The sequence below is a fragment of the Haematobia irritans genome, chromosome 4, assembly GCF_050003625.1.
Source record: "Haematobia irritans isolate KBUSLIRL chromosome 4, ASM5000362v1, whole genome shotgun sequence".
Lineage (NCBI taxonomy): Eukaryota > Metazoa > Arthropoda > Insecta > Diptera > Muscidae > Haematobia > Haematobia irritans.
The window spans coordinates 12,809,104-12,833,491 of record NC_134400.1 but is presented as its reverse complement, the minus strand read 5'-3'; the positions used below and the strand labels follow the sequence as shown (position 1 = coordinate 12,833,491).

Sequence of the window (24,388 nt, the reverse complement as noted above, 5' to 3'; positions counted from 1 at the left end):
CATGCAACTCAAGGCTTTAAGGCAATTATGTGGCAACTTCATATCGTAAGAATAGAGGCAAATGGAAAATATTTACATTGGCAACGCTGACATCGATTCCCAAGTAATCATATGTAAATTAAGACGTCTTTTACTTTTGTACTTGGGAATGAAATTTCAAAGTTTATACAATATAAATAGTTAAATAGTGAGTTAAATATTTCGGTATAATTAAATGGCATAATTTGTCTGCTGGCTGTGTGAATGTGTAATATTTAGATGGGGAAAATAAGAGAACATATACAGAAAATGCTAACAGCTGCTTCTTCCTTGAATAGAAAAGTGATAGATATAGCCAACTTTACAAAGGAGTTTCGTCTGGGAGAAGGGATTAAATTCTAATTTTGTAATATTTAAAAACAAAAATACATGTACAACTATATGAAAATTGAAAAGTTTATATATTGCTGATGGATAATAGTTTTTTTTTGTGCAAGAAAATCTATATATTAAAAGAAAAAAAAAACAAACAAATGTGGCCAGACTATGACTATGGTGTTGGCAAAGACAATCTAGATTTAGAATAGCAAAATGGGTAACTCAGTTACCCTATTTAATAAATTCCCAAAAGTCTGGCAATGTCATTACAATTTTCTTTATTTTCGGTCTGTCAATTTGTTAGTGATATTACAACATGGTGCGATTCTCAAGTAATCATATGCAATTACTGCTCTTTTGATAACTGATTGCAATTTTTAAACAAATTATTTATTCAAATGTTGGTCAATCTATAAATTTGGCATGTGTATTCAAGAATTTTTAAAAAATCCTCTCGAGGAATTCATTCTAAGGAAAATAATCAAAGGCATTGTTGCCTTTAGTACCAATTAATCGGTTGTACTCAACTACTCGTTACTTGCTTTTGTCTCATCACAATGCGGTCTATTGTCGATGACCAGATACGACGGTCTAACAACGACGGTATGGCAATTTTATTTAATTTATGTTGTGATATTTTCTGCGATACTAAGAAAATTCAACTAATTAAGCCTGTAATATATTCGAAATTGTACGTTTTATCTTGAGATTTTCTTTTTGAGTGCATTTGCATGGACATCATGAAAATAAGGTCGCCTTCGGTATGGAAAAAAATGACTGTACACTAAAATAAAAAGACGACGAAAAAAGTGTTAGTATTGGGTGCAGAAAGTATGCAAGTGGTGGAAGTGACAATAACAAAATTGTGCAAAAAATTTATGAAAACACTTAACCTAATGGATATCTGACTAAAGAAATTCTATATCTTTGCTGATCTCTTGGAAAAGCATATACGCAGCAAATATTCAACGTTTAAGGAAACCGGAACAATTGTTTAACCAAATGTTTGTTAAATATTCAATTCTAGTTAACTTTGGTGGTGTTTTCTATATGAATTTTGTATCTCTTGCCTCAAGTAAATGCCGGTCTGTGTTGAATTAATTTTTACCCGTTCCGGTTTATGATTTGCCTCTATTGCCAAAAAGTATTTAAACCCGGCAATCAATGCTGAGGGGGTGGTTTCGCTTTCACTTGTAAAGGAATTGGTATTATACATTTGTTTGAAGCACATTCTTCATTTTCGCTTTTCAAGATTGGAAAAAATTAAGTAGAAACCCCAAGAAAGCAACTGGGTATGATCCATTATGGATATCATACAAGAAATTGTACTTAAGTCGTAGACCCCATAGGGCTTTGTTAGTGGGACAGTGGGAGCCACAGTGGTGCAATGGTTAGCATGGCCGCATTTCATACACAAGGTCGTGGGTTCGATTCCTGCTTCGACCGAACACCAAAAAGTTTTTCAGCGATGGATTATCCCCTCTCAGTAATGCTGTAGACATTTCTGAATGTTTCAAAGCTTTGGTTTGGACTCGGTCCCATGTCATGGAATCGGGCAGCACTCAGTGATAAGACAAAAGTTCACCACTGTGGTATCATAATGCACTGAATAATCTAAGTGAACCTGATAGATCGGGCTGCCACCTAACCTAACCATGTGGGTCAGTTATAGTCGTTCATCAAAATCACTTTCCAACATTATGTCTACATTAGAAATTATTTAAAAGTAAATCTTTGTTAGATTATGAACCTCTCAAACTTGGATATTCTAAAAAGCGGACACTGGACAACTGTTGTGAAAAGTTAGCTATGTTATCACAATAAAATTCTCATAAATGGACACTTCCCAAATGTGAACAAACTTGAGGTGACCATGGCTAACAGGTTTCAATGTAATCCAATATGGACGGCATTCGATTTTGATCATATATGGCCTACTTGAGGTTTTTATCCTCGTTCGATAATTCTGATCGGGTGCATTTATTACAGGATGATTTGGATAGCTTTGGTGACTGGTGTAGGGTGAATCTAATGGATTTGAACTTGAAGAAATGCAAGTTTATGCATTTCTTCATGCAAGTCTAGGTCTATTGATGTTCGGTATAGTATACGGGGCTCGTTATTGGAAGAGGTTGATTCTTTTGTTGATCTTGACATTGTTATGGATCGTAGGCTTAATTTTAATGATCATATTAATTCGATAGTGAATAAGGCATCTGGGGTTCTAGGACTCATAAAGCGTTGGGCGAAGGAGTTTTCGGACCCTTTTTACTGCCCTTGTTAGACCCATTCTGGAGTTTGGCTTTACATTGATAGGATAGAATCGGTTCAGAAGCAGTTCTTGTTGTTCGCTTTGAGACATCTTCATTGGAACAGTAATTTTGTTTCTTCATCCTTACACTTCTAGATTGAGGCTGATTCATTTACCTACATGGTGCGTACGCTTTCTCTTCGTTATGGGGATGAGGCCCTAACGGTCGGAAGGAGCGGGAAAATGGTCGAAGGGACCGTTCGAAGAAAAACTGGTCGCCGCAAGTGGAAATAATCAAAATAAGTTTCTAATGTCCGCCTTGCATACATAGGGTCTTTTCAACCGAACACCAAAAAGTTTTTCTGCGGTGGATTATCTCCTCTGAACTGGAGAAATTTCCGAGTATTTTCAAGTTTCTCTAAGTGTTTTCATTGCAATGTAGAACGCCGTTTGGACTCGGCTATAAAAAGTAGGTCTCTGGTCATTGAGCTAAACATAGAATGGGGCAGCACTTAGTAAGAGAGAAATTCGCCAATGTGGTTTCACAATGGACTGAATAGTCGGGCTGCCACTATACCTAACTTAATGGGATTAAACTCTCCTATCTAGATATGAAATTCTGCATTTGTGATTGTTAAAGAGATAAAACTAAAACTATCTTCACGTCTTTTTTATCATCGCTTGTATTTGATTAAATTAGTATGGATTCTTATATAAAGATAGGTGGGATCTTTTCCATCCATGATTTAACAATATTTGATAGTAACAGGTTGGCTGATAAGTCCCCAGTCTAACAAAGAAAAACACATATTTTTGTCAAAATTCGTTTTTATTATTCAACATAGTTCCCTTCAAGAGCGATACAACGATTATAACGATCTTCCAATTTTTTGATACCATTTTGGTAGTACTCCTTCGGTTTTGCCTCAAAATAGGCCTCAGTTTCGGCGATCACCTCTTCATTGCAGCCAAAGTTTTTCCTTGCGAGCATCCTTTTGAGGTCTGAGAACAAGAAAAAGTCGCTGGGGACCAGATCTGGAGAATACGGTGGGTGGGGAAGCAATTCGAAGCCCAATTCATGAATTTTTGCTATCGTTCTCAATGGGGCCGTTTTGCCGCGATTTCGTTCTTCAAACGCTCCAATAACGCCATATAATAGTTACTGTTGATGGTTTTTCCCTTCTCAAGATAAAAATTATTCCATGCGCATCCCAAAAAAAAGAGGCCATTACGTTGTCAGCGGACTTTTGAGTCTTTCCACGCTTCGAAGACGGTTCACCGGTCGCTGTCCACTCAGCCGACTGTCGATTGGACTCAGGAGTGTAGTGATAATCTATATAATAAAATTTTGAGAAAAATTTTCTATAGATATAAAATTTTGAGAAATTTTTCTATAGAAATAAAATTTTTCTATTGCAATAAAATTTTCAGAAAATATTCTATATAAATACAACTTTAAGAAAATTTTCTGTAGGAAGAAAATTTTCTGTAGAAATAAAAGTAGTATAGCGAACTGATCTGTAATTCATAGGGCTATATATGTACATATCTACTTTTAAGAGTTTAGGGTAAACATTAAGGATTCTGTAATTCTGTTTTGAATTTATGTATTTTTTAATAGACTGAATTGTAGTCTGTGTTATTTTGTTGTAATTGGCCATGGGGCTTTGAAATTACAAGTAAAGAACAAATTTTGACAAAATTTTCTATAGAAATAAAATTTTGACAAAATTTTCTATAGAAATAAAATTTTGACAAAATTTTCTATAGAAATAAAATTTTGACAAAATTTTCTATAGAAGTAAAATTTTGACAAAATTTTCTATAGAAATAAAATTTTGACAAAATTTTCTATAGAAATAAAATTTTGAGAAAATTTTCTGTAGAAATAAAATTTTCTATAGAAATAAAATTTTGACAAAATTTTTTATAGAAATAAAATTTTGACAAAATTTTCTATAGAAATAAAATTTTGACAAAATTTTCTGTAGAAATAAAATTTTCAGAAAATTTTCTATAGAAATAAAATTTTGACAAAATTTTCTATAGAAATAAAATTTTGACAAAATTTTCCATAGAAATAAAATTTTGACAAAATTTTCCATAGATATAAAATTTTGACAAAATTTTCTATAGAAATAAAATGTTGACAAAATTTTCTACAGAAATAAAATTTAGAGAAAATTTTCTATAGAAATAAAATTTAGAGAAACTTTTCCATAGAAATAAAATTTAGAGAAAATTTTCCATAGAAATAAAATTTTGACAAAATTTTCTATAGAAATAAAATTTTGACAAAATTTTCTATAAAAATAAAATTGTGACAACATTTTCTATAGAAATAAAATTTAGTGAAAATTTTCTATAGAAATAAAATTTCGACAAAATTTTGTATAAAAATAAAAAAAATTTTTTTGTTGTGTAGTTTTGTGGTAAAATTTTCTCCAAATTTTGATAGATTATTTTTGGCTCGAGTGTCAAACGTGCCCCCGTGTCGATCTAGCCAGTCCGTCTGTTCGTTTGTCTGTGAACACATTTTTGTGATCAAAGTCTAGGTCACAGTTTTACTCGAATCGACTTCAAATTTGTCACAAGTATGTGTTTTTGGTCATAATAGAACCCTATTGATCTTTTATTTGTTTAGTTATATATGACCCTAGAAGTCAGAGTTTTACACCGATATATGTGAAATTTTGCACAAGGACCCCATATGTATAATTTTCCAATTTGGGTAAAAATGACCATAATACAGAGATTTTCCTTGTAAAATCGCTACTGCTAACATAAGTCGAAAACTTAAAAAAATGACTCAATTTTTTCTATAGCTCTTACCATTGACCGATAAATTACAAATGCAATTTTGCGAAGTTGCCTAAAATTGACTTTAGATTCAAATATTTCCCATATTTTTTTACTAACATTGTGTTCCAACCCATATGGCGTTTACCAACTTAAATTTAAGTCTATAGATTTTGTAGAAGTTTCACAAATTGTATCTAGATCGGGTCAGATTTAAATATATGTTTATGGAACCATAAACCTTTATGTATAGCACCCAACAAATTTGAAGGATTTAAGATGGTATCGAAGATGTAGATCGGAAAAGTGGTGCAGTGTATATTATATTCGGCCCCGCCGGACTTTAGACTCCTTGCTTGTTGTATGTAACATGGACCTATATGAACTAACTTTCAATTTAGAAGAAAAACTTAGGATGTTTATTTTGTAAATTGTACACGTCAATTATTTTATAGTATGCATTTCATCATCATTAACGTCTTTTTTTCGATTTTAATTTTTTTTTTTTGCAGAATTCTTTCCAAGAAACACAACATCTTTAATTGTCAAAATGTCCTAATTAAGCATTAAAACTTTTAATTGCAATATTAAAAGGATTGTAAAATAAATTTGTAATTAAGTTTAAACTCTATATATATATATACATATAAATATTTTCATATTTGAAAAAAAAACAAAAATTTGTTGCTTAAAGAATCCTTTTCTTTGGCCTTATGCAAAACGCCAACACAATGAAAAATACACATCTCATTGCCGTCATGACGGACAAGGAAAAACAAGCTCACGAATTGGTGCGTTGTAGGAATTGGTTACGTGCTGCAGCTTTATACGATGATATTATAGCGTCAGCAAGTTCATGGAATCGCGTCCAAAGGGATCGTCATATTATATGTCTATTGGGACGTTGTGAGTGCCTGTACGAGCTTGGAAAATATGAGCCTTGTTTAGCAGATGCCCGCAAAGTTTTATCAATGATTAATGATTTGTCGGCCGATTGTTTAACCAGTGTGTCACGAACGCGAAAATGGCAAATACATTCTTTGTGTAAGCTGAAAAAATATCTGGTAAGAACATATAATCATACTAAGTAATATTGATTTAAAACTAGAAGTCCTTTGGGAAAAAGAAGACTCCTTATGTCGATCTCGGTTTGTCAAAATTTTATTTCTATAGAAAATTTTGTCAATTTTTTTTTTCTACAGATTTTTTTTTTCTTTAGAATATTTTGTAAAAATTTTATATCTATAGAAATTTTTTGCAAAATTTTATTTTATAGTAAATTTTTGCAAAAAATTTATTTCGCATTAAGTCCATGTTTAAGAATGACTGGTAAATAATTTAGGCGACTGATGCTGATTGTATTCACCGCTATATTCACTAGAGGCGCTGTTTGTATTTAAATCCCCTTTTTTCGGTGTTAGAAATTTTATTTTTATAATATGTGTCACATCGACACATTCTAGCCAGCCAGTCTCTTAAGTCGACATTTTAGATTTTAGCTACTGAAGGAATAATTTATCTTGGTCTCGGGTGTTCCAGGAGTATACTGCGGAGACTTCCAGTCGCAGTTGCTCTTACAGGTCTGTATCTTAGGCTAGGTTTGATATAGTGTCAGTCCGATATTACAGGCTCACCTAGACTATTCAGTCCATTCTGATACCACAGTGGTGAACTTCACTCTTATCACTGAGTGCTACCCGATTCTATGTCTAACTCAATGACAGAGAATCTTCTTTTTATTGCAGTGAAACCACTCAGAGAAGCTTTTGAAACATTCAGAATTGTCACCAGTATTACATTTTGTTAAAATTTTATTTCTATAGAAAATTTTTGCAAAATTTTATAAATAAATAAATACATTTTATTTCTATAGACAATTTTTGCAATTTTTTTTTTATAGAAATTTTTTACAAAATCTTATTTCTTTGGAAAATTTTTGAAAAATTTTATTTCTATAGAATTTTTTTTTCTATAGACAGTTTTGTCAAAATTTTATTTCTATAGAAAATTTTTGCAAAATTGTATTTCTATAGAAAATTTTTGCAAAATTTTATTTCTATAGAAAATTTTGTCAAAATTTTATTTCTGTAGAAAATTTGGCAAAATTTTATTTCTATATAAAATTTTGCTAAAAAATTTTGCAAAAATTTATTTCTATAGAAAATTTTGCTAAAAATTTTATTTCTATAGAATATTTTGTCAAAATTTTATTTCTATAGAAAATTTTGTCAAAATTTTATTTCTATGGAAAATTTTGTCAAAATTTTACTTCTATAGAAAATTTTTACAAAATTTTATTTCTTTAGAAAATTTTTGAAAAATTTTACTTCTATAGAAAATTTTTGCAAAATTTTATTTCTATAGAAAAGTTTTGCAAAATTTTAGGAAATTTTTGTCAAAATTTTATTTCTATAGAAAATTTTTACAATATTTTATTTCTATAGAAAATTTTTGAAAAATTTTACTTCTATAGAAAATTTTTGCAAAATTTTAGAAAATTTTTGTCATTTTTTTTCTATAGAAAATTTTTGCAAAATTTTATTTCTATAGAAAATTTTTGTCAAAATTTTATTTCTATAGAAAATTTTTGCAAAATTTTATTTCTATAGAAAATTTTTGCATAATATTATTTCTATAGAAAACTTTGTCAAAATTTTATTTCTATAGAAAATTTTGTCACAATTTTATTTCTATAGAAAATTTTGTCACAATTTTATTTCTATAGAAAATTTTGTCAACATTTTACTTCTATAGAAAATTTTGTCAAAATTTTATTTCTATAGAAAATTTTGTCAAAATTTTATTTCTATAGAAAATTTGGCCAAAATATTATTTCTATAGAAAATTTTGTCAAAATTTTATTTCCATAGAAAATTTTTTCAAAATTTTATTTCTATAGAAAATTTTGTCAAAATTTTATTTCTATAGAAAATTTTGTCAAAATTTTATTTCTATAGAAAATTTTGTCAAAATTTTATTTCTATAGAAAATTTTGTCAAAATTTTATTTCTATAGAAAATTTTGCTAAAATTTTTTGCAAAAATTTATTTCAACAGAAAATTTTGCTAAAAATTGTATTTCTATAGTAAATTTTGTCAAAATTTTTTTCTATAGAACATTTTGACAAAATTTTATTTCCATAGAAAATTTTTACAAAATTTTATTTCTATAGAAAATTTTGTCCAAATTTTATTTCTATAAAAAATTTTTGTAAAATTTTATTTCCATATAAAATTTTTGCAAAATTGTATTTCTATAAAAAATTTGTGCAAAATTTTATTTCTATAGAAAATTTTGTCAACATTTTACTTCTATAGAAAATTTTGTCAAAATTTTATTTCTATAGAAAATTTTGTCAAAATTTTATTTCTATAGAAAATTTTGTCAAAATTTTATTTCTATAGAAAATTTTGTCAAAATTTTATTTCCATAGAAAATTTTGTCAAAATTTTATTTCTATAGAAAATTTTGTCAAAATTTTATTTCTATAGAAAATTTTGTCAAAATTTTATTTCTATAGAAAATTTGGTCAAAATTTTATTTCTATAGAAAATTTTGTCAAAATTTTATTTCTATAGAAAATTTTGTCAACATTTTACTTTTATAGAAAATTTTTGCAAAATTTTATTTCTATAGGAAATTTTTTCAAAATTTTTTATTTCTTTAGAAAATTTTGTAAAATTTTTTTATTTCTATAGAATTTTTATACCCACCACCATAGAATGGTGACGTGGGTATAATAAGTTTGTCATTCCGTTTGTAACACATCGAAATATCGATTTCCGACTATATAAAGTATATATATTCTTGATCAGGGAGAAATTCTAAGACGATATAACGATGTCCGTCTGTCTCTCTGTTGTAATCACTCGTCTTTTGTCTGCAGGCAGGTCAAGTTCGAAGATGGGCTATATCGGTCCAGGTTTTGATATAGTCCCCATATAAACCGACCTCCCGATTTGGGGTCTTGGGCTTATAGAAATCGTAGTTTTTATCTAATTTGCCTGAAATTGGAAATCTAGAGGTATATTATGACCATAAAGAGGTGTGCCAAAAATGGTGAGTATCCGTCCATGTTTTGGCATAGCACCCATATAGACCGATCTCCTGATTTTACTTCTTGGGCTTATAGAAACCGCAGTTTTTATTCAATTTACCTGAAACTCGAAATCTAGAGGTATTGTGGGATCACAAATACGTGTGCCAAAAATTGTGAGTATAGGTCCATATTTTGGTATAGCCCCCATATGAACCGATCTCCCGATTTTACTTCTTGGGCTTATAGAAACCGCAGTTTTTATTCAATTTACCTGAAATTGGAAATCTAGAGGTATTGTAGGACCACAAATACGTGTGCCAAAAATTGTGAGTATCGGTCCATAATTTGGTATAGCCCCCATATAGACCGATCTCCCGATTTTACTTCTTGGGCTTATAGAAACCGTAGTTTTTATCTGATTTGCCTGAAATTGTATCGGATTAAGTTTTTATCGGTCCATTTGGTAATGCCTCCATATAGACCGACTTCACTTCTTGAGGGTGTAGAAGGCGCACCGATCATGAAAATTGCTTGAAACTCAATGTAAAATTTCCAGATTTTACTTCTACAGATTTATGATTTCAAATCAAGACGTTATTTTATAATTTTCTTGCACACTTACAAGAGATGTTAATGATTCCTCTAAAACTCAAACAAAAATGGTTCGTATAAATCCAGAATCTGATATAGTCCTCATAGGTGAAATCTTTAAATTTATCTTCGGGAAGTGTCATCAAGTCCTCAAGCCCTCCTGAAATTTCAAAGGAAACCCTAATATTTGGTTCATGGTGGTGGGTATTTAAGATTCGGCCCGGCCGAACTTAGTTCTGTATATACTTGTTTCTTTTAATTTTATTTCTATGGAAAAATTTTGCAAAATTTTATTTCTATAGAATTTTTTAAATTTTGAAAAATTTTATTTGTATAGAAAATTTTTGTAAAATTTTATTTCCCCGTGTAAAAATTGGGGATCTGACTTGATATGGTTAGATCTGAGCCAAGATATGGTCAGATATGAGCAGATCTGAAGATGGTTATATCTGGTCAGATCTAAATACTATGAAATTGGATCTGATCAGATCTCAAAAATGAGACACATCTAATCAAATCTAATTTGATATAATCGTATATTATTTGATACATTTGTATCTTACGAGATCTTTCAACAGCATAGGATACCTGCTCATAATAAAAGCACATAGTTTGCATATAATATGAGATCAATTATTTTATTAAATAATAATACAAAAAGTATATGCATTACATACACTCAATAAATTTTGATGTAAATTGAATTCCATCAAAGCCAATTAAGGAGGTATTGACAGTTGAGTTGGAGTGTTGTCCAGGGCTCTTTTCGTTTGTTTTTCTTAAGACAATCTGTAATGAAATTTAGTAAATAGTATTAGCAAATAAATTGAACTATGTAAGCAAGTATAAGGATTGCTTTGTATCATTCTTCTTTAAGTTGTAATAAAAGTTGCTAAAAAGGTTATAATTTCATGTTGCTTTTAATACTCACATTTAAAGAGAATTTGTGAATTCACAGTGATCAACATATCGAGTGATGTCCGATTCAATGTTTAGCTCAATAACATGGGACATCTTTCTTATAATCGAGTCCGAACGGCATATCACGTTGCGTTGAGAAAACTTAGAGAATCTTTGAAACAGTAAGAAATGTCACCAGCATTACTGTGAGGTGATAATCCACCGCCGAGATAATTTTTGGTCGGAACTGGGATTGAACGCATGACCTTTTGAATGCAGGGCGGGCATGGTAACCAGTACTACCGTGGTTTCCTTTTTCCTAATCTAGAAAGTATTAAAACAATATATGAAAAGGACTACGAAGGAAATGACAAATACAATCTATTTACCTACATATTCTCCGCAATAAAAGAAACTAGTTACACTTAACCAAATTAAAACTATGAAGTATTTCTTAATTTCCTCGCTTTTCTTGTGTTATGTGATGCTCCTGGCGGCGTTTACATTTGACATAATGGGTTTTTGTTGAAACTGAGGGGGCGTTTACACTAAAGGCCGTATTGGTTTGTCGAATTTAATGGAAACATGAAGGACTTTTATAATGTATAGAACCCATTTAGTAGAAAATATCGATGTCTCTATTCCAAAGTACGCTAAGTCTTAAAAGTGAATTTTACAGGAAACAAGTTAGAATTTCTCAAAAACCGTATAAGATATAAATTCACTTTTTTCGGTCTGAAAATCATGTTTATTGTGAATTTTTTTAGTATGTACGAATTGAAAATAGTGATAATAGAATATGGCTAAAAATGACTTAGACCACTTTAGACTTTTTGGATTGGAAATTTTTAAAACTTTAGTGATTTTTTTTATTATCTTTTGGAACGTATTTAACCCCATATATAGTCAGATATCGATGTCTACATTCCAAAGTTCGCTAAGTCTAAAGAGTGAATTTTGCAAGAAACAAGTTTTGTTTCTCAAAACCCGTATAAGATAGAAATTCCCTTATTTTCGGTCTTAAAATCATATTTTTTATAATTTTTTTAGTATGTACGAACTCAAAATAGTGATAATAGATAGAACATGGCTAAAAATGACTTAGACCACTTTAGACCGAACAAAGCTTTTTGCCCTTTTTGGATTGGACATTTTTTAAAACATTAGACACAGGCTAAGTACAATATTAACCATAACTTTTGATAGAAATGTCCAATAAATTCGAACTTTCGACAGGATGCAATTCACATCAATCCGAATAAAAAACAGCAAACTCCATCAAAACATGCTAAGTCGACTTAGCGTACTCTGAAATGAGGGCATCTATATGATGTTATATATACCATATCTTATTAGATATAGTGCTATACATGGTTCTATCCAAGCATATATTATTAGATATGGGAGATATAATTAGATATTACACTATTTATGATGAGATCTGCGATAATATCTAACCAGATCTAGCGCCATATATAACATATCTGTGCAGATCTAATTATATATGAACCAATATCGGAACAGATCCAATTAGATAAAATTTGATATTATTAGATAGGATTGGATCCTTAAATTTTTACACGGGTATAGAAAATTTTTGTGAAATTTTATTTCAATAGATTTTTTTTATTTTACTTCTATAGAAAATTCCATTTCTATAGATTTTTTTTTAATTTTATTTCTATAGAAAATTTTGCAAATATTTATTTCTATAGAAAATTTTTGCAAAATTTTATTACCATAGAAAATTTTTGCAAAAATTTATTTCTATAGAAATTTTTTGCAAAATTTTATTTCTATAGAAATAGCTTGCAAAATTTTATTTCTTTAGAACATTTTGTTAACATTTTATTTCAATAGAAAATTTTACTTCTATAGAAAATTTTGTCGAAATTTTATTTATATAGAACATTTTGTAAAAATTTTATTTCTATAGATTTTTTTTTTATTTTTATAGAAATAGTTTGAAAAATTTTATTTCTATAAAAAAATCTTTGCAAAATTTTATTTCTATAAAAAAAAATCTTTGCAAAATTTTATTTCTATAGAAAATTGTGTTAAAATTTTACTTCTATAGACAATTTTGTCGGAATTTTATTTCCAGAGAAAATTTTTGCAAAATTTTATTTCTATAGAAAATTTTTGCAAAATTTTATTACTATAGAAAATTTTTGCAAAAATTTATTTCTATAGAAATATCTTTCAAAATTTTTTTTCTTTAGAAAAATTTGTTAAAATTTTATTTCAATAGAAAATTTTACTTCTATAGAAAATTTTGTCGAAATTTTATTTATATAGAACATTTTGTAAAAATTTTATTTCTATAGTTTTTTTTTCATTTTATTTCTATAGAAAATATTTCCAAAATTCCATTTCTATAGATATTTTTTTTTTATTTTATTTCTATAGAAAATTTTTATGAAACTTTATTTCTATAGAAAATGTTTGCAAAATTTTATTTCTATAGAATTTTTTTATTTTAATTTTATTTCTATAGAAAATTTTTCCAAAATTCCATTTCTATAGAATTTTTTTTTTTAAATTTTATTTCTATAGATTTTTTTTATATTTTATTTCTATAGAAATAGTTTGCAAAATTTTATTTCTATAGATTTTTTTTATTTGTATAGAAATAGTTTGAAAAATTTTATTTCTATAAAAAAATCTTTGCAAAATTTTATTTCTATAAAAAAATCTTTGCAAAATTTTATTTCTATAGAAAATTTTGTTAAAATTTTACTTCTATAGATAATTTTGTCGAAATTTTATTACTATAGAAAAATTTTGCAAAATGTTAGTGTAGAAAATGTCGATAGTTCTTATGGTGACTCGTAACAAGGTGATCTAATGGCTCTGGCCAATTTGTATCCACACCGGTGGACAATAATATGTCAAAAATATCAAACTTTTTCCTTGGAATTTATTTTATTTAGCTTAATTTCAATACCAAAATGTCCTCACATTTTATTCATTGTTTTTCAGGAAGCAGAAAAAATACTCAAAGAATGGATTGCCCAATTTCGATTTCGAAAGTTTAATGAGATATGTAACGTTTTAGAAGGTTACAGACTGGTTGTCAGTATGCTACAAAGCTACGAGAAAGCAGAACAAAAATTAATGGATATTGCTTTTCTGGATGATAAAATGGTCAATTTGGATAGCAAACTTGATAGTTGGGCCATCAAAGGTCTAGCTTTGGACAAATATAGTAAACATTTATGTAGTGGCATGCCAGCAGGTGGTGGTGGTGGTGCTGGGGGCGGCAGCGGTAGCATTACCACAGTTAAAGGTATTAAGAAACGTGAAAGTTCAACACCAAATGGTGGCCCTCTTAATAATATGTCTGGTCTCATGTTGGCATCGCTAGGAGTTGGCGGTGGTGGTGGTGGTACCAACAAAACATTATCTCCCGATGAAACCACAACAGCGACAACTTGCGAAGATGGCAATAGCACCACCTGTTCATATTGTGCTATTACCTTCAATAGCCGAAATGAATTAAGACAACATTGTCAAACTGAAGCCCATCAAAATGTGATTATGTCGGACGAAGGACGAGATTGGAAATGGAGACCACCGCCTAGGGGGTTTACCTTGGATTCCTATAGCCTGTGTGAATCTTGGGCCGAATCGCAATTGTGTCATTATGGCAATCAGTGTGTGGAAGCCCATGGCCAAGATGAATTAAATGAGTGGAAGGAACGTTTTGAATATAGGCGTATGCGTTTACAAAAGGCCTGTGAAAAAGAGCTCTATGGAAAATCGTATACGGAACAAATTTTGGAAAAATGGATACAATCAACGGCACCCGAGAAGGTAATGTGTGAGAAGGTAGAGGGTGTTGAGGCATCATGTGAGCAAGATCTGGTGACAAGTATAAGCTCGAAAACCTCTAAAAGAGAATGGGTGTTTGTGCTAAAAAGTGGAGGAAAACCCCTAAAAGCGGTGGCTCTTTTACAAGATGCACATCGCAATCATTTCGCCATAAAAAGCATTAAATCTCTGGACTCAACCTATGATCTAGATGAAAAAAATAATCAGGAATGGATGCCCCAAAAGCTATCGACATCATCTTCTTCTGCATCTACATCTACATCTTCATCGGAGAAAGAAGACTCGAAGAAATCTTCAGATAGTACAGAAACATCAACGAGTTCGGCTGTTACTAACAACACCACCACCAGCACTACCAGCACAGCAACAGCAGCGGCAGCAGATCACCAGGTGACTGTGGAATTTCATACGGAAATCTATGGAACCTTTCGTCAGGCAGTGTGTTTTGACTTTGGTTCCGAACCCATTTTGGTGCGACATCTTTGCGTAGACGTTGTTCCCGTCAGCGATGCCGAAAAGATTGAAGAAATCAAACGCGATATCATAAACCGATCAGCCACAAGATGGGATGTCTCCAATACACACTTGGTGAGATTCGAAACTACCATTGGTACACATATGAAGACTGAAGGCTATCTCAATGACATTAAGCATGAGAAGGAAATGCTGGAGCGTTATCCCTGCCCCAGAGCACAAACGTTTACCCTGACCCAGTCAACGATATTGGAGAAACGTTTGACTCAAAATAACTATCGCTCACGCATACACGAACTCTTGTACGTTGAGGAGATAGCCCGTTACGAACAAATAGCTCGATTCAATTTGCGCACTAAGCTAAATGTGACATCAAATTATATCCTGACACCGGCTGGTATGGCCACTAGTACGGCGAAATATTCATTGTCCGGTGAATTGTTTGCCCTAATGCATTTGGGAAAAGACGTTTCCGAGGACACATCGGCTGGACGTTTGATTCTATCGAATTGCTCCAGTGTGTATATATCTGTGGTGGATGAAGCGAATCTCGGCGCCGATAAAAAGCGTCATGTCTACGAGGCTGTTATTGAGGACAAGGGTAAAAATGTGATTTACTTAAAACTCTCAGCTAAATGTGTGGAAACAATGAAACTGAAGGCCGATACGGAATTGCATGTGGACATACAATTCCAATTGAATCGTTTGCCCTATTGTGAATGGCATCATGCTGTGGATAAAATTACCGATTTTAAAATAATATTTCCCGCCACAGAGGTGGAGCCGAATATACCTTGGACTCCGAAGAAACAATGGTCGGAATCATGCGAACCCAAATTGAATGCCAAACAAAGGGAGGCGGTTAATGCAATTACCACTTCGTTAAGTTTCAAATTGCCTCCCATCCTTTTGATAGGACCATTTGGCACGGGCAAAACTTATACCCTGGCCCAGGCTATCAAGCAATTGTTAACACAGCCCGAAGCAAAGATACTCATATGCACACACTCGAATTCTGCAGCAGATTTATATATAAAAGAATATTTGCATCCATGGATAGAGGCGGGATTGGAAGAGGCCACACCGCTGAGAGTATATTATCATAAACGTTGGGTGGCCACTGTCAATAGTGTTGTTCAAAAGGTAAGTAAACTATGCTGTGACATCAAAAATTTTCCTGAAAAAAAGAAAATTTCCAATTTAAATTTTTTTTTAACCCCCCCCCCCCCTTTTTTTTCACATCTTCCCATATTTTCAGTACTGCATCACTGATGGAGTTGGAAATTTCCGCCGACCTACCGTAGAGGACATTATGAAACACCGTATTGTGGTGGTCACCTTAAGTATCTCCATGGAATTGGCAAATTTGGACTTGCCGAAGGGCTATTTTACTCACATCTTTCTCGATGAAGCCGCTCAAGCCATGGAATGTGAAGCAATAATGCCACTTGCCTTGGCAAATGACAGTACCCGCATTGTATTGGCTGGTGATCATATGCAAATGAGCCCTGAGCTATTTTCAGCTTTTGCCAAGGAACGTAAGCTACATATTTCCCTATTGGAACGACTTTACGATCATTATCCTTCGAATTTTCCCTGTAAGATTTTGCTATGTGAGAATTATCGTGCCCACGAAGCCATTATCAAATTTACATCGGAATTATTTTACGAACAAAAGCTAATAGCATCCGGAAAACAACCTCGCCACGAGAAATTCTATCCACTGACATTTTTCACAACTCGCGGTGAGGATGTACAAGATAAAAATTCAACCGCCTTCTATAATAACTCTGAGGTCTATGAAGTCGTGGAAAGAGTTTCGGAATTACGCAAAAAATGGCCTAGCTCATGGGGGAAAATAAACGATGCCAGTATTGGTATTATGACTCCCTATGCGGATCAAGTTTTCCGCATACGTTCGGAATTGCGTAAGCGTCGAATGGGTGGAATCTCTGTGGAGCGTGTCTTGAATGTACAAGGCAAACAATTTCGGGCGATTTTTCTCTCCACAGTACGTACGCGACGAACTTGTTTGCCCGTTGGAATGGGAGGAACTGTGCCGGCAAGTGGTACACCCGGCCAAACAAGCTCTCCCACCGAAGATGCCGACTATGGATTCCTTAGTAATTCAAAATTGCTGAACACAGCCATAACGAGAGCACAAAGTCTAGTGGCTGTAGTTGGTGATCCGGTGGCGCTTTGCTCTATAGGTCGTTGTCGTAAGGTCTGGGAGCGTTTTATAGAGATATGTGACGAAAATAAATCGCTATTCGGCATAACAATGTGGCAGTTGCGATCTCAGCTCGATGGCGTGGAATTGAAACGTGGCTATGTTCTTAATCCCTTGGCTCCCGAATTTATACCAAGATCTTTGCAACCCGAAGCATATTTACGTGATCAAGCGGCCATGTACTTGGCTATGGCGGCCAATAACCATCACGCCATGGGCCCGCATCCAGGACATCATCATCATGGCCCCGGCGGTATGGGACCACATCCTAGTCTATTGGCTAGTGGTTCGGGGCAAATGCCACATCATCATGCAGCAGCAGCAATGGCTAATCAACAAATGCCACACATGTATGGACCCCATACAGCTGCGGCTGCGGCATATAATGCTGCTGCCGCTGCTGCAGCTGTGATGATGAATCAAGGCATGGGCAAGGGAGGTCATCATTTTCATGGTCATCCCAATCATATGCCGATGAGAGCAATAGGACCTCCTCCCCCCTCCGGGGGTGGTCCCCAGCAGCCTCCTCAACCTACGCCTTCTATGAATAACCAGCAATTCAATCCGCGGGGACCACCACCGCCACCAGTTCACTTAGGCCAACCTCCGAATAGTGGAGGAGGCAACCAATTTTCTCAATACATGCCATGGCAGCATGCCCAACAGCAGCAACTAAGACCTCCGGGAAATGGGGGAAACTTCCCCACGGCGCCTGGTCAACAGTCGGGAGTACCATCTGGACAAAATCCTAATGCCAGTCTTTGGGGACCGCCCCCACAATCGAATCCTTGGACTGTCTTACCGAAACAACAACAAATGCAACAACCTCCAAACCCTAATGGAGCAAATGGTAGACAAATGCCCTCTCAACAATCAGGCCAAAATATGAGAGGACAGAGTGTTCCCTTACAGCCACCACCGCCTTTGCCGAATCAACAACAACAGATACGAAATAATCCCAATGAACTGGGATACTTGGCCAACAAAGCTTTGTATGCCGGTAAACAACATCCCAATCCAGGATCACAAGTTCCGCCTCCACAAAATCATACGAATTTTGGCGGCTTTGGTCAAGGAAATCCACCACCACCTCCTCCCAATCAAATGCAAATGATGAATCAACGAAATATGAATGGTATACCGAATGGCCCAATAAGTCCCATGGATCCATTTATGCCAAGACCTCCGGGTGGAAGTGGTGCAGGAGCGCCAAATCAAAATTCTGCTTTCTTTGGGCAAAATAATTTGCAAGGGCCTTTGAAAGATAAAGATTTTCAATTCCTCAACAATGTCCATGTGCCTCTTAACATCGGTGGTACCATGTTCCAAGCCCCTCCACCGCCGCCCAATGCTATGGTTGGGTCAGCTAGCAAACAACAATCACCCACTGCTTTGAGATTTCCCCAACCACATGAATATGCCTCTCTATTGCCACCGAACATGAATATCTATGAAATGGCCTTTGAACCTAAAGAATCCCAATACAAGTGGTACTTAAAACTATTGGAGACCCAAGGACAAGATGCTGCAAACAAATTTACCGATGTCCTCAGGCAAGTTAGTTCCATGATGCAACAACAGCAGCAACAGCAACAGTCTCAACAGCCTGTGAATAAACCCCCACAACATATGCCGCAATCTTTCATCAATAATATGGGAGTCCAGCAGCAACAGCCGCCATCACAACAGCAATTAATGCCTAGGGATGCCTCATTTATGCAACCACTAATGAATTATCCCCAGCAGCAGCAGCAACAACAACAACCACAAAGAAATATGAATCCTTTTATGGGTCCACCCAGCCAAGGCAATCCCTTGCAACCGAACTCATGTCTAAATGATGAAACTCCAGCTTTGGATATAAATTTCAATCAACAAATCGATATGGTATTCAACTCCATAATAAATGGCAACGAAATATCACAGCCTATTTTGCGTGATCTTTTCGGTGTTGCCGGTGGATCTGGTGGCGGTAATAATCAGGTACCCATGGCGAATGGCACTGACATGACCCTTAATACGAATACCTCGACGTCCAATCCATTATTGGGTGGCAGTAAAATGTTTCCTAACATTGGTGGTGGAGTGAATGGTGTTGGCATATCAACAGTACTTACAAATAATCACCAGGGTAATATGGCCAAAAATGCAATGGGACCAAACAATGCGATCAGTGGTATGCCGCCGCCACAGCAACAATCTGCCAATCCCCAAGTCGCTTTCATGGGAAACCGTAAGTGAATATATAAATATATTTTTAAAAATATATTATATTAACTCGTACAACTTTCTAAAACTTAACCCTTAATTTTATTTCTATTATAAGATTTTGTCAAAATTTCTATAAAAAAATGTTATCAAAATTTTATTTCTATAGAATATTTTATCAAAATTTTATTTCTATAGAATTTTTTTCGTCAAAATTTTATTTTTATAGAAAAATTCGTCAAATTTTTATTTCTATAGAAAATTTTGTCAAAATTTTATTTCTATAGAAAATTTTGTCAAAATTTTATTTCTATAGAAAATTTTGTCAAAATTTTATTTCTATAGAAAATTTTGTCAAAATTTTATTTCTATAGAAAACTTTGTCAAAATTTTATTTCTATAGAAAATTTTGTCAAAATTTTATTTCTATAGAAAATTTTGTCAAAATTTTATTTCTATAGAAAATTTTGTCAAAATTTTATTTCTATAGAAAATTTTGTCAAAATTTTATTTCTATAGAAAATTTTGTCAAAATTTTATTTCTATAGAAAATTTTGTCAAAATGTTATTTCTATAGAAAATTTTGTCAAAATTTTATTTCTATAGAAAATTTTGTCAAAATTTTATTTCTATAGAAAATTTTGTCAAAATTTTATTTTTATAGAAAATTTTGTCAAAATTTTATTTCTTTAGAAAATTTTGTCAAAATTTTATTTCTATAGAAAATTTTGTCAAAATTTTATTTCTATAGATTTTTGTTTGTCAAAGTTTTATTTCTATAGAAAATTATGTCAATTTTTTTTTTTATTTCTATAGAAACTTTTTTTCGTTGTCAAAATTTTATTCCTATAGAAAATTTTTGCAAAATTTTATTTCAATAGAAAATTTTGTCAAAATTTTATTTCTGTAGAAAATTTTGTCAAAATTTTATTTCTATAGAAAATTTTGTTAAAATTTTATTTCTATAGAAAATTTTGTCAAAATTTTATTTCTATAGAAAATTTTGTCAAAATTTTATTTCTATAGAAAATTTTGTCAAAATTTTATTTCTATAGAAAATTTTGTCAAAATTTTATTTCTATAGAAAATTTTGTCAAAATTTTATTCCTATAGATATTTTTTGTCAAAATTTTATTTCAATAGAAAATTTTGTCAAAATTTTATTTCTATAGATTTTTTTTTGTCAAAGTTTTATTTCTTAGAAAATTTTGTCAAATTTTTATTTCTATAGATTTTTGTTTGTCAAAGTTTTATTTCTATAGAAAATTATGTCAATTTTTTTTATTTCTATAGAAACTTTTTTTCGTTGTCAAAAATTTATTCCTATAGAAAATTTTTGCAAAATTTTATTTCTATAGAAAATTTTGTCAAAATTTTATTTCTGTAGAAAATTTTGTCAAAATTTTATTTCTATAGAAAATTTGTGAATATTTTATTTCCATAGAAACTTTTATTCGTTGTCAAAATTTTATTCCTATAGAAAATTTTGCGAAATTTTATTCCTATAAACAATTTTGTCAAAATTTTAATCCGATAAAAAATGTTGTCAAAATTTTATTCTAATAGAAAATTTGGTCAAAACTTTATTCCAATAGAAAAATTTTGTCAAAACTTTATTTTTATAGAAAATTTTGTCAAAATTTTATTTCTATAGAAAATTTTGTCAAAGTTTTTTAACGCCGTTCTCACTTATTAAAAGATAATTTGATTTTTATTCAATTTGGTTTGATTTTACAGATTCTTTGCTGAATAATAAAGAATTCATGTTGGGACCGAATATGACCGCCAGTGGTTCAGCCTCAGCAAATTCATCTGTTCCACTCTATAGACGACAAGGAATTACGATGGGAAATGGTCATAATTTAAATAGTGGAGCAAATTCATCATCTACTGGTGGACACTCCCATCCATCGTCTACACCGGACAATATCTTAAATAGCAGCCCCAATGATATACTTGCCGGTTTAACGACAGGGTCCACTACACTCATTGAAGCTCTCTTCCAGGATCAACACCATCAGCAAAACAATGCCACATTACAGAAATTATTGTACAATAATTTCAATGCCAGCGGTATGAAAGGCAGTGACATGGACCTATTTATGGGCGGCAATAATAGTTTTGTTAATGCTTTAACAGATGGTGTGGCTAATAGCTTTCAAATACCCCCCAATTTTCAACAGACGAATAATGCTGGCGGTAGTGCTGGTGGTAATGGTGTGGGTGTAAGCGGAAATGCGGTTGCAGCATCAGGCGATGGTCGTAATACAACATATGCAGCTGTGCTGAGTCAAGGACCTCAAGGACAGCAAGAGTCTGGATTACAACATCAAAATCATAATTTCACCCACAATACATTGGGCAGTGGCTCTGGTGGTCTGGCTAATGGCTTGGGTGGCATCAGTGTAAATATAGGTGGTCCAGCCAATGGTGAGGGTGGCGATAAAGACCCCTTTTCAGCTATAAGGGAGCTAGGTCAAGGTACGAATGGTTTTTATAATTACTTTCAATAGAATTTGGCATGCGAAAGACAGAAGGCTTTGCGTCGATAAAAAAAATTGTTAAACTTCTATTTCGAATTGAAGTGAGAAATGAGGACGACAAGTGAGAAATGAGTTGGAAATTGAAACGAAAAGTGATAGTGATTATAGTATTTGTTTGGCAATTGAAAAAAGAAGTGGATTATATATTTAATTTAATTTTATTAATTTCTAAATTATTGTAGTGTAGCTTTTAGTTCATTTGAAATTATTTAATTACTGTTTTTTTTTTTGTATATTTACTTTTTGGTATTTATAAAATTTAATTGTTTTCTAGCTATACTTTGTAACTTTAAAGTAAAGTTTCTCTAAGCATAATGCTCCTCATTTCCTTTTATCCCCAGCCCAGCTATGGACGGGGAAGAAAGCCTTAAAACTTTAAAATTTGTTTTTTTTTTGTTAGAAGAGTTCAGTGTCAAATGACTTGATTTTCGATTATGAATTATTAACTAAACATTTTAGCTATTTAATTAATGTTAGCAAATAGAATTAAACATAGAAAAACAAAAACAAACAACAAAAAAAGAGAAAAAAACTTAAAATACTTAAAAAAAATTGTTTTTAATTTACGATTAACTTAGAAAACGAAAACAAAGCAAAAACAAAAAAAAAAAAGAATGCACATCCACAAAAAAAAAGAAAACGGAAAAAATATTTTGTAAAGTCAAGTGAAAGATTTTAATGAAATGCTGAGCTATTTACATAGGCAAAAACATTTGGGTTTTCTTTAGGGTAATACAATTTCATTACCATTAGTTTTCCAACTATTAAGAAATTACATGATTTTAGGCCCAGAAAATAATATTTAGAGCTGGATATCTTATATACGTTAAAAACATAGATATATACTTTTGATCACTGCCCAACATATAATGTCGACACTTAATTCACAAGTATTCCGTGAGTTACACACAAAAAAAAATCAATCACGAAATTATTTGATCCAAGTAATTTTTTAATTGAAATGTCGTCAATCACAGAAATGATAGTATCAATTAAAAAATTAATTGATACTATTAAATTTTTGTGATTTTAATTGAATATTTTTTAAAACTCAATTAAGACTTTAAACAATTTTCGTGAAATTTTTTTCTGTGTATTTACTTTCATATATTTCAATTTTAAATTTCTTGAATCTTAATAAATTAAATTAATTAAAATTAATAAAATATGAAAATAATTCCGGAATGATTATATCCGTATTTAAGCCTTCTAGAATAATCTGTAAATGTCATATTTTCACAGACACACAATTTTTTTTCTGATTCAATGACTAATTTAATTGAACCAATTAATTTTTTAATTAATATGTGTTCAATCACAGAAATGATAGTATCAATTAAAAAAATTAATTGAAAGTCAATTAATAAATTAATTGATACTATTAATTTTTGTGATTGATTTTTGTTTCAATTAAAAATTTTGTTAAATCAATTAATTTTTTAATTGAATATATTTTAAAACTCAATTAAGTCTTTAATTAAAAAAATTTTCGTAAAAATTTGTTCAGTGTAGGGGGAAAACTGGGAATATAGACCCCCTCTAGTTAAGTAGTTTTTTTTTCATTGTTGTCCATAATCGATTATTGTTAATTCAAGTGAATCAATGCTTCGATAATAGCAAGCGTACATTGACAGAAAAAAATCTCAATTATAATCCCTAATACTAAATTCTACTACTTTGTATACTATATAGACTGTGAACCGTATTTGCACGTTTTGATTTAGGTTTTTAAGTCATTCTCCTCTATTCTTATTTACAGGGAATCTATGAAAAAAAAATGACTGGCCAAAATTTGGGCCAACAAATGTGTCAATAATGAAAAAGGAATTATCAAAAAGTCTATTTATATTTTTTCAAATATTAAATAAATCGGCTTTCGATCGTGGAAATACGGTTTTTTGGATACTAAATAGACTGAGAACCATATTTTCACGCTTTGATTTAGGGTTTGCGTTACAAATGTGTCAATAATGAAAAAGGAATTATCGAAAAGTCTATTTATATTTTTTCAAATATTAAATAAATCGGCTTTCGATCGTGGAAATATGATTCTTTGGATACTAAATAGCCTGTGAACCCTATTTGCACGCTTTGATTTAGGGTTTTGAGTTATTCTCCCTTATTCTTATTTACAGGGAATCTATGAAAAATAACGAAAAGTC

The 24,388-nt window shown here is 31.6% G+C and overlaps 1 protein-coding gene across 3 annotated transcripts; it reads left to right on the top strand.

The window, feature by feature from the left end:
- The first annotated feature begins 52 nt into the window (after positions 1–52).
- On the top strand, positions 53–24,042 carry Helz (Helicase with zinc finger). 3 transcript variants are annotated; one of them, XM_075308160.1, is made up of 6 exons: positions 53–187; positions 5,920–6,471; positions 13,920–16,388; positions 16,504–19,708; positions 21,421–21,756; positions 21,823–24,042. In XM_075308160.1, exons 2-6 carry the CDS (start codon positions 6,121–6,123, stop codon positions 22,194–22,196), a joined length of 6,735 nt encoding a protein of 2,244 aa, XP_075164275.1. In that variant the 5' UTR covers positions 53–187; positions 5,920–6,120; the 3' UTR covers positions 22,197–24,042. The 3 variants fall into 3 exon arrangements, with proteins under 3 accessions (XP_075164275.1, XP_075164273.1, XP_075164274.1); XM_075308158.1 differs by having other exon boundaries at positions 54–187; positions 21,421–24,042; XM_075308159.1 differs by lacking the exon at positions 53–187 and adding an exon at positions 933–960 and having other exon boundaries at positions 21,421–24,042.
- The last annotated feature ends 346 nt before the right edge of the window (positions 24,043–24,388 follow it).

What these genes read in the sequence shown, in the direction of transcription:
- Helz (XM_075308158.1), top strand. Translation starts at nt 6,121, where the DNA reads ATGCAAAACGCCAACACAATGAAAAATACACATCTCATTGCCGTCATG. An exon ending in GTAAGCTGAAAAAATATCTG is followed by an intron (nt 6,472 to 13,919) that starts GTAAGAACATAT and finishes ATTGTTTTTCAG; the next exon opens with GAAGCAGAAAAAATACTCAA. An exon ending in TCAATAGTGTTGTTCAAAAG is followed by an intron (nt 16,389 to 16,503) that starts GTAAGTAAACTA and finishes CCATATTTTCAG; the next exon opens with TACTGCATCACTGATGGAGT.